Source organism: Aulonocara sp. 'chitande type north' Nkhata Bay, linkage group LG10 (assembly GCF_057382095.1).
Source record: "Aulonocara sp. 'chitande type north' Nkhata Bay isolate Kocher_YH1m ecotype deep benthic linkage group LG10, A_spYH_male_GT1.1, whole genome shotgun sequence".
Taxonomy (NCBI): domain Eukaryota; kingdom Metazoa; phylum Chordata; class Actinopteri; order Cichliformes; family Cichlidae; genus Aulonocara; species Aulonocara sp. 'chitande type north' Nkhata Bay.
In genome coordinates, this window is record NC_141353.1 from 947,501 (window position 1) to 962,252 (window position 14,752).

General features: G+C 44.3%; 1 protein-coding gene across 4 annotated transcripts in view; it reads right to left on the reverse strand.

Moving 5' to 3' along the window:
* Positions 1-14,752, reverse strand: part of sytl2a (synaptotagmin-like 2a) — a 40,434-nt gene that overhangs the window by 23,066 nt on the left and 2,616 nt on the right. Inside the window, exons 2-7 of one of the 4 annotated variants that reach the window (XM_086307681.1) lie at positions 5,973-6,076; positions 4,632-5,800; positions 4,210-4,364; positions 2,716-2,839; positions 413-482; positions 240-324 (exon numbers count right to left, since the gene is read on the reverse strand). In XM_086307681.1, the coding sequence (XP_086163807.1) occupies positions 240-324; positions 413-482; positions 2,716-2,839; positions 4,210-4,364; positions 4,632-4,732 (535 nt within the window). In that variant the 5' untranslated portion in view covers positions 4,733-5,800; positions 5,973-6,076. Of the gene's footprint in view, positions 1-239; positions 325-412; positions 483-2,715; positions 2,840-4,209; positions 4,365-4,631; positions 6,077-14,752 lie in introns of all 4 variants that reach the window. The other 3 variants (XM_086307683.1, XM_086307682.1, XM_086307684.1) reach the window with 3 other exon arrangements.

Consider the following 14,752-nt stretch of genomic DNA (forward strand, 5'->3'; position numbering starts at 1 on the left):
TAAGCAGCCAGTGTGAGCATTAACCTGCCATCCAGCCGCTGCTCGTGTCAGACATGCTGTTTATGGCAGACGCAGGATTTTTAAACATGAGCAACACAAGTTTCCCAGCTGGTCTCCTTAAAGAGCAACAAATCTGTCTGTACGTATTGTTTGTTGACGGGCTTGTTCATAGAATAATCCACTTCAAGTCACAATATATATTCTAATAACCAAAATATAATGTTTCCATAATAACTCACATTCCTTTGTTTGGCTTTGATTCACTGCTTCATCCGATGCCTGACTCTCCTTTTCAGGCTCGCTGTTGAACGGGTTTCTTATCTGCTACAAGAAAAAGATTACAACACAACACATGCAGCCACTGTAACATGAAACTGCAGTCATTTCTTTCAATTACAGGGCAGAAACAAACCTTCATGCGAGACTGTGAATTTGATTTCAGAGTTTCTTGTTGGGTTTCATCGAGGTTCTGATGTTGATAACTGTAAACAAAGAACACGCGATGTGTTGACAAAGAAAAGTCGAGATAAACAGATTCATACTTTTTAACTTTTGTGGAAAGTGCCAGTGTAACCTCACTGCTGCCCTTATAACACACGTGCACTGGAAAACAGTAAGTAAAATGATCTAAATTAGCTAAACAACGCACGTTCTCTGACTCATAGAAACGGCTGTGAAGTAAATCCTCTGATAGGATGGAACGAACAGAAACTCAGTTACATACAGTGAACTCAGATTCAAAATGTAACTGAAAGAAACTCCGTCCCGGGTCCGTGGATCGGGTTTCCCCGAGGCGTGGGCGTCTATAAGCAGAGTTTTGTCTTTACCCTATAAGATTCAAAATTATTCTTAAGTAACACTCAGCAATATATTCTCAAGTAGCACTCAGATATGCCGTCAGCGGGTTAGTTACGACGTCGGGAGCAGTTAGGAGAACAAAGTGATACAGAGACTGTTCAGGTTGCTTTCCCAAAATCAACTCAAAGTTTTATTCTTTTGTGCAGCGGTATTTATAGGCAGAAAGTTCGTGTGTCAACAAGTTTCAAGTTAAAACCATATAAGCAAGGTCCCCCAGCTCTGAAAGAGGCCTTCTACAATCGTATCTCAACATACCTTTGACAGATCCGTTAAACACTAGACAGTTGGAATCCTTTGTTCTACAATTGCAGTAAGATGCACTCTCAAGGCCTATAAATCTTATACAGAGGTCTCCTACATCCGTGAGTTCTGACACAACCCAGATGGTCTTCACATAAACATCTTCTGCAAGGGAGTGATAAGTAAAAGAGTGATTTGTTGGTGTTTTCCCTCCAACCTTAGTATCTACTTTCACACCATAAAATCTTGAGTTGACAAAGCAAGAGAAAATGACGGTTAACATAAAGAGCCTTGTTGAGTCACAGAATCTTCTGTCTAATATCATCAAAAAAAGTACCCAGTAAATGCTCCCATAATACTAAAATATCTAACAGTAACTTTTTACAAATATTTCTTTAATATTCATACAAAACTTTACACTGAACAAACAAACCTGGGCTTTGAAGTGTTTTCTAAAAACAGCAGCTGTTTGTGAATTTACTGGCAGAAGAAATGTGAATGTTGATGTTTTCAGTTCTGTGAAGGACTCGTTTGACAGTTCGGCCTTGATCTTAATCAAACACAAACCATCATTTTACACACCAGTAGATTTAGCCGGGCACACGTGGACTCCATCAAACTGCAAAAGCAGTCTCATGGACCAAGAAGCACCACCAGAGCTTAACTGTACCTGTCATAACTAATACCTTCAAATACATTTATTAAACACACCAAAACCTTATTTGCTTTTCAGCAGCCAGTGACTCTCACAGACCTGACGCAGAACATTTGAGTCTGAAATCTTATCTCACTAACGGCAGCAAAGAATTTGTGGGACTTGTCCCCAGAATAGTGGAAAACGTGAACATATAAGACCTCGTAAGGAGATTAGTGAGCGGTACAGAGCGAGTTACTAAGTATCACTTAGTGCACAAGTCCCCTAACGAGCAGTTAAGAGCAAATAATCCTGGAGTGGAGCATGTGATGGAGCTCAAAGAACCTGGATTATGGGAGGAAACCTTGAAATACCCAGGCGACCACAGCCCTGGCGCCATGGTGGAGACGGCAACCGTGCGAACCACCGCGCAGATTTAAAATCCCTTTAAATTATTATTTAAATTAAGTAGATCAGCCAGAGATCATGGGGCGATCGTGGCTCAAGAGTTAGGAGTTCGCCTTGTAATCGGAAGGTTGCCGGTTCGAGCCCCGGCTTGGACAGTCTCGGTCGTTGTGTCCTTGGGCAAGACACTTCACCCGTTGCCTACTGGTGGTGGTCAGAGGGCCCGGTGGCGCCAGTGTCCGGCAGCCTCGCCTCTGTCAGTGCGCCCCAGGGCAGCTGTGGCTACAATGTAGCTGCCATCACCAGTGTGTGAATGTGTGGATGACAGGATATGTAAAGCGCTTTGGGGTCCTTAGGGACTAGTAAAGCGCTATATAAATACAGGCCATTTACCATTTACCAGATATTATGCTTACTGCCACACTGCCATGTTTTCAAGTATGGAACCATGTGTTAATCGTAAGAGAGAAGCGTGCAGTTCAAACTGTGTATGAAAACTTCAGGAGTCAAAATATTGATAAAGAACAGATTTGTGTGAAATCACGGCTGCTTGGCTGGTTTATCTTTCTTATACTCACTGATTATTGCTGAGCTCCATGTGAGGCTCCTGAAGGACACCACAGCAAACAGCTGGTAAGGACACGTCTTTGCTTTCAGCGCTGACAAAGCTGCACCTCTCAGCCGACGTCTGGGAGAGCTCCACTGCAGCACATCACACACAACTGCTGTTAAGAAGCTATTTTTAATTAGAGGAAAATGTTATCCAACTGTAAACAACCATATTTTGTTAATGCCGAGTTTAACTGCACTAGCCACACCCAGGTCGATTACTGTCTATGTGTTAAATCAATAAAGCTCTTAAACAGAAACTTTCTGACAAAGTAAACTAAGCTAAAAGATCCTTAACAAAGTATGTCATGATCTAAAGAAACTTAAGAATGATTAAGAAAATAGATGAATGACATCTATCAGTCTGAAAATGGTTGCAAAGGTGATAGGTTTGTAGCTTGAATCTATCCGCTGGAACGTTGAAGACAATATAATTACACTGCAAAGCAAGACACAAGTAGGCAAGCTTCTTCATGTTTCTCGTGCACGGGAGAGAACCGGACAGGCACCGTTCCTTCACTTGACCCCAGTTGCTCTCGTCCGTTCTCCCGTACCACTGCCCTTTTATTGAGATTACATGAATATGCATAAGTTCATTAACATATGACGTCTACATACAAACAAAGAGTACCTTGTGTATGTATGTGTGTGTGTGTGTGTGTGTGTGTGTGTGTGTGTGTGTGTGTGTGTGTGTGTGTGTGTGTGTGTGTGGGGTCAGAGTGTGACCCCATAAATGACTTCCCTAAACCTGCTGGTCTGGAAGTCCAACAGTTCATCTAAACAAAAGGCACTTAGCCTAAAACAGATATAGCCACGTTAATCCTACCATAAAACAATAAAACAAGGTACGACCTCTTCTCATGCTCCCAGGATGTAGGTGTGCATTCCAGTGTGGAATGCACAACAAGCCTTTGCAGCCTGTTAAAGATCACACATCCTATCACTACACAATCGATTATGCACCTCTAAGCATACTGTATATGGTTAAATATTTCTAAGCATAAATGACAATCAACAATACAAAACCTAACAAAAGGTATTTGGAGTCCAGGGAACCCACAGAGATCATCCACAGCTGTGAAAACGTGAAACAGTGAACCGTCCCAGAATTGGCCAACCTACCAAATTTACTCCAAGAGCCATTAGTGTGTCAGCGGCAATATCACAAACAAACGCAAAACAACAGCAAAAGGCCTCACTTGCCTTATTAATGTTGGTGTATGTGATTCAAAAATATGAAAGACACAATGGTCGGTTTGGGTTTCATGAGTTCTAAGACAAAAACACCACTAATAAATACGTCTGGGTGGATCTGTAGATGCAGCCTGACTCTGTGTGGAACGGTCGGAAAATAAAACTACTCCTTGTTACAAATATTTTGAATCTTTGATTTCAGGCTTTGCTTGGAGAGATCTTGCATTTTAATGTATCACACATCTTCTGGAAGGATGCAGCAGACTTACGTATAGTCTTCAGTTTAAGTGTGCGCCTCATGGAGGCCCTGATGATGTCAGAGCCATGGATGCGATCCTGATGGCGAAGCTGCTTCGTCTCATAGAACCATTCTCCAGTCAAGTATCTCAGCTGGCTTTTGTTCATCACGGACTTCTGCAGGTTTCTGAGTGAAACCACATCAGTGGAAATTATAACAGTTAATAAACTTACCCTTTACTACATTTATATTACAGGAGACACACATACATATATGTGTGTGTGTGTGTGTGTGTGTGTGTGTGTGTGTGTGTGTGTGTGTGTGTACACATATGTGATAATAAGAGATTGAAGGAGTTTCATTTTTATCTGCACCTCAAATTGTCCAATTAAATGTTTTCATAATCTATATCTTTATGTTTCCTGTGACTGAACAATAGAACGACTGACTCACTGGACACGTTGGTCCTCAAGCTTCTTTAGCTCAGCATCTCTTTTCAGCACAGTCAGGATGGTTTCCTGTTCCTCTTTGGTCAAGAAACTCAGGTCAATCATGGTGACAGTCGCCCCTTGTGTGATGCTTTGAGGTTGTGTTTAGTCATGTAGCTCTCCTTGAAGCTCACAGATGCTTTTATTGATCCTTGAAGTCAAACCAAGTGGCAACAGCAGCTGTGTTTGATCCATGTTGTAGAACAGCTAAATACTAAGACAGAAATTCAGACGTTACTTTTTTCATCTGGACACATTTTTCTTTAGCTGGGTTCGTTTCTGCATCAGTGCTTGAATCTGAAAGAATCAAACGAGGGAGGGGAAATTCTTTCACCTGATTCAGAAAAGCCTGCTTCTCTATTAGCATTCAAAAGTAGTAAGCAGTAGAGCGACAGAGAGATCGGTCCAGCAGCTTCAGCAGCTTTGGTGTTAGCTTTACTTAAGCTTCACATAAAAAGCAGACGGCCTATAATATTATGCACATATGCACCATTTCAACAGTTTTTATATGAGCAGAAAGTTAAAAATCTAACTTTGTTACATAGAAAAGGAGCTTTAATGCTCTTTTACTATGGTTTCATACATAATTCCACGTTCACACACTACGGGAGTCACAACATCAGTCTTAACTTTTGACTGGACATACAATGGATGCATTAAAATGATATCTCAACCATTTAGAGTTATAGTTTCTGCTATTTCCTGAGTATGAAGTTAGGAAGAAATCAACTCACCTCTTGCTGTAGAGCCCTGAGTGAAAGCTAAGCTACAAGCCCTGGGCTGATGTAGAAAGGTGGAGCTTCAGAGGACAGCTGAAGGAGGCGGCAGACAGATGATGGAGGTTCTGTCTGCACCACGTTTTACTCTGCAGAATATCACTTTTAGTCTCAGGAAGACCGTCTCACTGAGAAACAACCTTGCATCAACATGTAGCGTGTCGAGTTTGTTACTGTCAAACTTACAGCACAACTTCACCTCAAACAAACTGAGACTTTAATCAGTCAATAAATAAACCTCTGAGTTCAGAGGGGCGATTTGTTCTCTTGATACTGAAGTCACCACAACAACCTCAAAAGCGTGACCATTTTATTGTGTCACGGAGGACAGCAGGTGGACCTACGTGCAGATTCAAACCTGGAAAACAGCGATAAGGATTCTCAAGCTTTATTGATAAACACAAGGATAAACAATGACTAGTGTGGTATCTGAGATACGATGGGACTGTGGACAGAGCGAGAGAGCGGTTAGGTAAAGAGCAGAGAACTGAACACTGAATTCAGTGATACTGGATGGGTTTGCGTCTTACTTGGCAGGTGGAGTGATCTTCTTATGGCCTCTGACAGTGGACTCATCTCTGTGCTTGTCCTGCTAGACCTCAGTGCAGCGTTCGATACTGTCGACCATAATATCCTATTAGAGCGATTAGAACATGCTGTAGGTATTACAGGTACTGCGCTGCAGTGGTTTGTATCATATCTATCTAATAGACTCCAGTTTGTGCATGTAAATGGAGAGTCCTCTTCACACACTGAGGTTAATTATGGAGTTCCACAGGGTTCAGTGCTAGGACCAATTCTGTTTACATTATACATGCTTCCCTTAGGCAGTATCATTAGAAGACATAGCATACATTTACACTGCTATGCAGATGACACCCAGCTCTATCTGTCCATGAAGCCAGATGACACACACCAATGAGTTAAACTGCAGGAATGTCTTAAAGACATAAAGACCTGGATGGCCACTAACTTTCTGCTTCTTAATTCAGATCAAACTGAGGTTATTGTACTCGGCCCTGAAAAGCTTAGAAATATGGTATCTAAGCAGATTCTTACTCTGGATGGCATTACCTTGGCCTCCAGTAACGCTGTGAGGAACCTTGGAGTCATTTTTGACCAGGACATGTCCTTCAACGCACATATTAAACAAATATGTAAGACTGCTTTCTTCCATTTGTGCAACATCTCTAAAGTTAGAAATATCCTGTCTCAGAGTGACGCTGAGAAACTAGTTCATGCATTTATTACTTCCAGGCTGGACGACTGTAATTCATTATTATCAGGAAGTCCTAAAAACTCCCTGAAAAGCCTTCAGCTGATCCAAAATGCTGCAGCAAGAGTCCTGACAGGGACTAGAAAGAGAGAGCATATTTCTCCTGTATTGGCTTCCCTTCATTGGCTTCCTGTTAAATCCAGAATTCAAAATCCTGCTCCTCACATACAAGGTCTTAAATAATCAGGCCCCATCTTATCTTAATGACCTTGTAGTACCATGTCAGCCTATTAGAGCACTTCGCTCTCGCTCTGCAGGCCTACTTGTTGTTCCTAGAGTATTTAAAAGTAGAATGAGAGGCAGAGCCTTCAGTTTTCAGGCCCCTCTTCTGTGGAACCAGCTTCCAGTTTGGATTCAGGAGACAGACACTATCTCTACTTTCAAGATTAGGCTTCAAACTTTCCTTTTTGCTAAAGCGTATAGTTAGGGCTGGACCAGGTGGCCCTGAATCCTCCCTTAGTTATGCTGCAATAGACGTAGGCTGCCGGGGATTCCCATGATGCATTGAGTTTGTTGTGATAAGATAAGATAAGATAAGATAACCTTTATTAGTCCCACACGTGGGAAATTTGTTTTGTCACAGCAGGAAGTGGACAGTGCAAAAGTTATGACGCAAAAATTAGAATACAATAAGAATAAATACAGTACACAACTGTACAGAATAGAATAAAATAATATACTATATACAGTAGAATAAAATAGAATAAAAATATACAATAAGATAAAAATAGAATACGAATGCTATATACAACTGAGTAAAAATACAACGATGCCAGAAAAGATTATTGCACTTAGTATTATTGCACATGTATGGATGTGTGTGCTTGATCAGTTAAAGTCTTTATTATGGAGTCTGACAGCAGTGGGGAGGAAAGACCTGCGAAATCTCTCCGTCCCACACCGTGGGTGCCGCAGTCTCCCACTGAAGGAGCTGCTCAGTGCTGTCACAGTCTGCTGCATGGGGTGGGAGACGTTGTCCAACAGGGATGACAGCTTAGCCGCCGTTCTCCTGTCACTCACCACCTCCACTGGGTCCAGAGGGCATCCTAGAACAGAGCTGGCCCTTCGGATCACCCTGTTCAGTCTCTTCCTGTCCCCAGCAGAGATGCTGCCGCCCCAGCAGACCACACCATAAAAGATAGCAGAAGCCACAACAGAGTCATAGAATTTCTTCAGGAGTGGGCCCTCCACTCCAAACGACCTGAGTCTCCGCAGCAGGTACAGCCTGCTCTGCCCTTTCCTGTAGAGGGCGTCTGAGTTATGAGTCCAGTCCAGTCTATTGTTCAGATGAACACCAAGGTACCTGTAGCTGTCCACAGCCTCAATGTCCATACCCTGGATGTTCAGTGGTTGCAGTGGAGAATGCTTGTGCCTGCGGAAGTCTACCACCAGCTCCTTGGTTTTACTGGCATTGATCTGGAGGTAGTTCAGCTGGCACCAGTCCACAAAGTCTTGAGTCAGTCCTCTGTACTCCTTGTCGTCCCCATCAGTGATGAGGCCGACTATTGCAGAGTCATCAGAGAACTTCTGCAGGAAGCACTGGGTGGAATTGTGGGAGAAGTCTGCAGTGTAGATGGTGAAGAGGAACGGAGCCAGAACCGTTCCCTGTGGGGCCCCCGTACTGCAGACGACCCTGTCCGACACACAGCCCTGAGTCCTCACATACTGTGGTCGGTCGGTGAGGTAGTCCAAAATCCAGGTAGTGAGGTGATGGTCCACTCCAGAGTTCTCCAGCTTGTCCTTCAGAACCGAGGGAAGAATAGTGTTGAAGGCACTGGAGAAATCAAAGAACATGATTCTCACAGTGCTTCCAGCGGTCTCCAGGTGAGCGAGGGAACGATGTAGGAGGTGAATGTAGCATGTGTGTGGGAATGTATGTGAATGTTTTACTGTTATATCTTATTAGTATTTTAAGTATTCTATCTATTTTATTTATTGAATTTTATTGTTTTATTTATATTTTGATATTGCTAGGGATGATGCAATGATCGGGGACCATTCTTAATTTCGTTGTTCTCATGACAATGACAATAAAGTTTCTGATTCTGATTCTGATTCTGAATGACGGCATCGTCCGCTCCAATGCCAGGCTGGTAGGCAAACTGAAGTGGGTCCAGTGATGAGCTTGTTAGGCGCCGAAGCTGAGCCAGGACCAACCGCTCCAGGGTCTTCATCAGGTGGGATGTCAGAGCCACCGGCCTGTAGCTGTTGAGGTCCTTGGGGCGTGAAGTCTTTGGCACTGGTACAACACAGGAGGTTTTCCAGAGCTGTGGGACTCTTCCCAACCTCAGGCTCAGGTTGAAGAGGTGCTCCATCACCCCACACAGTTGGTCCGCGCAGGACCTGACGACCCTCGAGCTGATGCCATCTGGGCCCGCTGCCTTCTTGCCATTAATCCTCCTCAGTTCCCTCCTAACCTGGGTGGTTGAGAGAGACAGGCTGGAGCCTTGTGTTGAGTGTGTATTGGATGCTGTTGTTGGGGGTGGGGGGGAGTAAGCAGGGTGAATAGAGGAGGTGTGAAGTGTCTGAGGTGGAGCAGCAGCAGTGGGGGTGGGTGAGTCTGCAGCCGATGTTGTAGACTGTCTCATGGTTGAATCAAATCTGTTGAAGAAATGATTCAGTTCATTTGCCCATCTCACATCCCTCCCAGGCAGAGAGTTCTGCTGTTTGTGGCCCGAGATGGTTCTGAGGCCTCTCCAGACTTCACCAACGTTGTTTTGTTGAAGCTGGTTCTCCATCTTCTGCCTGTAGCTGTCCTTCCCATTCCTTATCAGTCCCCTCAACTCTCTCTGCACCCTTTTCAACTCCTCTTTGTCTCTGGATTTGAAGGCCCTCCTCTTCTGCTTGAGGACAGCTTTAATTTCTGGGGTAATCCAAGGTTTGTTGTTGGAGAAACACCGTACAGTCCTGGTAGGTACGGTGTTATCCACACAGAAATTAATATAGTCAGTAATGCATGTAGTAAGGCTGTCGATGTCCTCTCCATGGTCGTCACAGATCACCTCCCACACAGTCGACTCAAAACAATCCTTAAGAGCCTCCTCGCTCTCCTCTGACCATCTCTGCACTGTGCGGGTGGCTGGTGGCACCCTGCGCACTAAGGGCTCATACACAGGGACAAGGTGCACCAGGTTGTGGTCAGATTTGCCCAGTGGAGGGAGAGGTGATGAACTGTATGCCTCTTCAGCATTGGCATACAGTAAGTCCAGTGTTTTATTGTCTCTGGTTGAGCAGGTCACATACTGGGTGAAGGTGGGCAGTGTGGAGTCCAAAGAGGCATGATTGAAGTCCCCTGATATTATGAGAAGGGCTCTCGGAGATTGTGTTTGCAGTCTGCTGACCACTGAGTGAAGAGTGTCACAGGCTGCATCCGCGTTGGCCGAGGGGGGGACATACGCTGTTATTGCGATAACATGCGAGAATTCCCGGGGCAGATAGTACGGACGCATGCTAACGGCTAACAGCTCAATGTCTCTGCTGCAGAGTTGTTCTTTCACAGTGATGTGCCCAGGGTTACACCATCTGTCGTTCACAAAAACTGCCAGTCCCCCTCCTTTCCTCTTACCGCTGTCTCTGGTCCTGTCCGCTCGCAGCATCTGAAATCCCGGTAGTGTCACGCTTGTGTCCGGAGTTAGCGGTGTTAGCCACGACTCCGTTAGCATCATGATGCTACATTGCCGGTACTCCCTCTGTGACCAGGTTAGCGACGTGAGCTCATTTTATATTTGGCGCTATATAAATAAAATTGAATTGAATTGGAGTGTGTGAGGCTCGGTGGGGAGAGGGAGTGGCTGGGTGGGCGTCCTGGAAGGTGGGTGTGTGGAGAGAGTCTGACCTGTTTTATCTGATCTACAGGAGCCGTAGGCAGGAGGGCAGGCAGGGGGGGAGGAATGAATCCGGGAACAGAGTGAAGACTAATGGCAACCAGCGTCCAGAGAATGTGAGCTGGAGGCGAGTGGAGTGATGGTCCAGAGAGGTGATAGAGGCACAACACAGAGACCATAAACATGAAGCAAGAGTGGCCTGTGACTAACGTGAGCTCAGCTGATGAACTTGTGGAGAAGAGATGTTGACGCTGGGCTTAAATACTGCCTTACTGATTGTCTTGGATCCACCAGGTGAGATGAGCAGATGGACTGATGAGGGCTCTGCCCAGAGGTGGAGGAGCAGGGAAAACGTGGAAAAACACAGGACGCTCGCCTGGACTGGGTGGAACGTGGGGTGTATGCACGTGGATGAGGTAAGCTTCAGCTTGACAGCAGACGGACCGATGATGGTTTCAACTTCGTATGGTCTAATGTAGCGTGGATTCTGAATCCAAACATGACAGCAGCGGTGGAGGTGATGCTGGACCGAAGCAACGGCAAACTCCGGCACATCCACAGGAAACAGCGGAGGTTGGTAACCTACAGACACTTTGAAAGGGGAAAGACCGGCTGCAGATGAGGTGAGTGAATTCTGCGCTTGCTCAACCCATGGAGGGCATGTTGACCAGGGTGGCGGATTATGTTTGGCGATGCAGCGGAGAGTGGACTCTAGCTCCTGGTTGAGACTCTCCATCAGGCTGTTGGATTGAGGGTAGTAGCCTAAACTAGACTGGCCTTGGCCCTGAATGCTGAACAGAAAGCCATTCAGACTTGTGAGGTAAGCTGGGACCTCTGTCTGACACGATTTCTGCCAGGATGTGTGAAGCCTGAAGACATGGTCTACCAGGAGTTTTGCATTTCGGATGCTGTAGGGAGTTTATACAGTGCAATGAAGTGGGCGGACTTGGAGAACCTGCCAATGATAGACAGGATAACAGACTTGCCAGAGCAAACAGACAGACCGGTGACAAAGTCTACGGCCATATGCAACCATGGCCTGGAGCAGACCTGAAGGTCATTGAGTTCTATTCTTTCTCCGTGCACAGGTGGTACATGGTGGTACCATGGTGACATACTCCCGGAGATCCTTCTCAAGGGTTTCTGTGATGGCTGCACTTACAGCCACACAGTGGTAATACCACCATGTTAGTGTAGAGGCTTATAAGTAACCTTGCATTCACATGTCTTTTAGAGTTTCGTTTAGAGTTAATTCACGTATCCACATAACGCTGCATTCTAAAATAAGTGCGCACATTTTAGTTTACACTGTTATGTATGATGAATTTTTTTGTTTTCTGAGTTACCGTAGTTGCAGCTGTTCCAGTCCCTTGATTAAGGAGCCAAGAGGTGGAAAAGGGGCGGAGCAAGCTTTAAAGGAAGACTGCAAATTGGTTCATGCCATAACTCGGGACCATGGGGGGGGATTGGAGTTCATTATGTTTGGTTTAGTTAGGTTTTGTGTGTTTTACCCCTTTTCCTGTTTTTGTGGGCTGATCAGCCACTATTTAAGTTTCCCCTTTGTCTCATTAAGTTGGGTCAGTTTGTTTGAGTTATCAGTAGTGTTGTCAACTTTGAGTAGAGTTTTGTTGTTTTGACCTCTTTTATGGGCCCAAGATTTTGATTCTTTTTGCATGAGTTAACCAATTATGTTTTTGGGTTAAATAAAAAACCTTTTTTTTTGGACTTTAACCTGTGCCTAAGTTTCCTTCACTGCTCGGTCCATCACAGTTTCCCACCAGAAATGCCAGTTAAGGAAATGGTCCTACCTCCCAGGGTGACAGGTGAACCTTGCAGCACCTCCATTTTCACCTCTATGCCCAACCAAACCCCACATCAGCCAAGCCTGCTACCAGCATCATTCTCACCTCCACGCATGCCATCACACATCCAACCCCTCAGAAGGGATTTATTGTTTATTGTATTGTTATCATGAACCCAAATGCAGTGCAACCTCTCTGAACTGAGAAGGCAGACAGCTCGTCCCCTGTCTGCCTCTCTGTGGTGCTGTGACGCAACAAATCTCTTATTGCAGGTGTACATACTTCTCATTTCATCACCACGAACTCTTTCTGCATCTTTTGGCCAAATACCTTCTTTCATAGCTTCACTCAGATGGAGTCATGTGTGGCGGCAACCAGGTGAGGAGTACAAAGATGAGTGTGTCTTGCCAACAGTCAAACATGGTTTGGGGTGTATGAGTGCTGCCGGGGAGCCACAGTTCATTGATGGAAGCATGAATACCAACATGTGCTGTGACATACTGAAGCATCATATGACCTGGATGAGCATTTAAACAGCAGTAACACTTTTCATTACAGCAGATTTCTTTTGGAAAGTCTGCAACTAAGTTTAAGGGCTTAATTCCTCCATTGTTACTGTTTTCAGTACCAGGTGCCAAAACAGAACAGAGCAGCTAAACTGTGCCACAGAAGTCGATTATCTCGTTAACACTATTACATAATCACTTCTAATCCTCAGCACTGCAGACTATACTATAATAATAATAATAACAATACTATTGATATTCATTTAGAGTCTCTGACTGATCCTTCATTTGATCCTTGATCTGCTAACTTCAATAATCACATCACTGTGCTTGTCGTGCGAGACCGCAGTGCAACATTTCATACTGCTGACAACAATATTTATTTATATAATATTTATATTATAATATGATTATGCGGTAGGAATTAAATGTATTGCACTGCAGTGGTTTGAGTCAGATCTAATAGACTCTTCTTCACACAAAAAAGGTTAATTATGGAGTTCCACAGGGTTCCATACAAGGACCAATTCTGTTTACATTATATATATTTATATAAGGTAGTATCATTTGAAAAAATAGCACACATTTTTGTTGCTAAGCAGATGATGCTATACAGCTCTCAATGAAGCCAGATGACACACATAAAGACGGACCATATCGCTCCCATATTGGCTTCTCTTCATTGGTTCCTTGTTAATTCCAGCATCAAATTTAAAATTCCTCCCACTATACACAAGGTACTAACAGGTGAATAATCAGGTCCCATCTTATCTTAAAGACCTCATATGAACCCAATACAAGACTTTGATCTTAGACCGCTGGTTTACTAGTAACTTCTAAGATATTTTAAAGTAGAATGGGAGGCAGAGCCTTCAGTTTTCAGGCCATCTTCTAGGGCAGTGGTTCCCAAACTTTTTTTGCTGGGCCCCCCTTTGTTTTACAAGAAAAATAGGTAGTAATAAAACAAACTACTAACTCTTTTACGCTGCGTCCGCACCTACACGGGTGTTTTTGAACACGCAGCTGTTTCGTCCACGTAAACGGCATTTCGAATCACCGAAAACTGAGATTTTTTAAAACTCCTTTTTTGCGTTTAACATGTGGACGAGGAATACAGAGTTCATCACACAACGTCAAAGGTATGAGCCTTTATTCGCGTCACGCTGTGGCCACGTTATTGTTTACATGAGATGAATTGCAGAAAGACAGATAGAGACAAAATACTGTTAATCTGACTGTCTGCAGGTTTTACACGCAGTTACTGTCCCTCCATTTACAAAGGCAGAGGCGTCACAGTGTAATTATTTTACTGTAGTTGTTTTTTCCTGTGTAATAATGTTCAACATTGCATCAATACATTTTTCAAAAAACACCTCTCTGTGCAAAATGGGTTTAAACACATAAACAGCTGTTGGATCCTGTTTGTCTGTGATTTAGACAGGGGGAACAAACTGTGGCAGGATCAGCCTGATGTTATTTGTATCCTGCTGTAACTTTACTGTATAAAGAGCAAACATCTCCAACATGTCAGGAGTAGTTAGTCATTACAACAAGTGTTTGTGAACACTCAAAAATGTGGGATCCTGTTTGTCCGTGATTTGAACAGCCCAGCGCTGCTCCCGACGCAGGGAAAACCAATCCTGCAGGGAGACCTACCTCTGCACTTGTGCAGGTGAAGCCAAAGGGAAGATTTGCTTCACCATATTTTCTAGTCTTTGTCTCAGAATGAAGTTGGTTTGGAAACATATTCAGCGATGCTTCATCTCCTGCTTTGCGTTTGTGTGGTGCCCCGTGTCCAAGCGTTTTGGGCTTTTTTCCCTTTTCATACCCCCCCCCCCCCTGCAATAGCTCTGTGCCCCCCCTAGGGGGCGGGCCTCACACTTTGGGAAGCTCTGTTCTAGG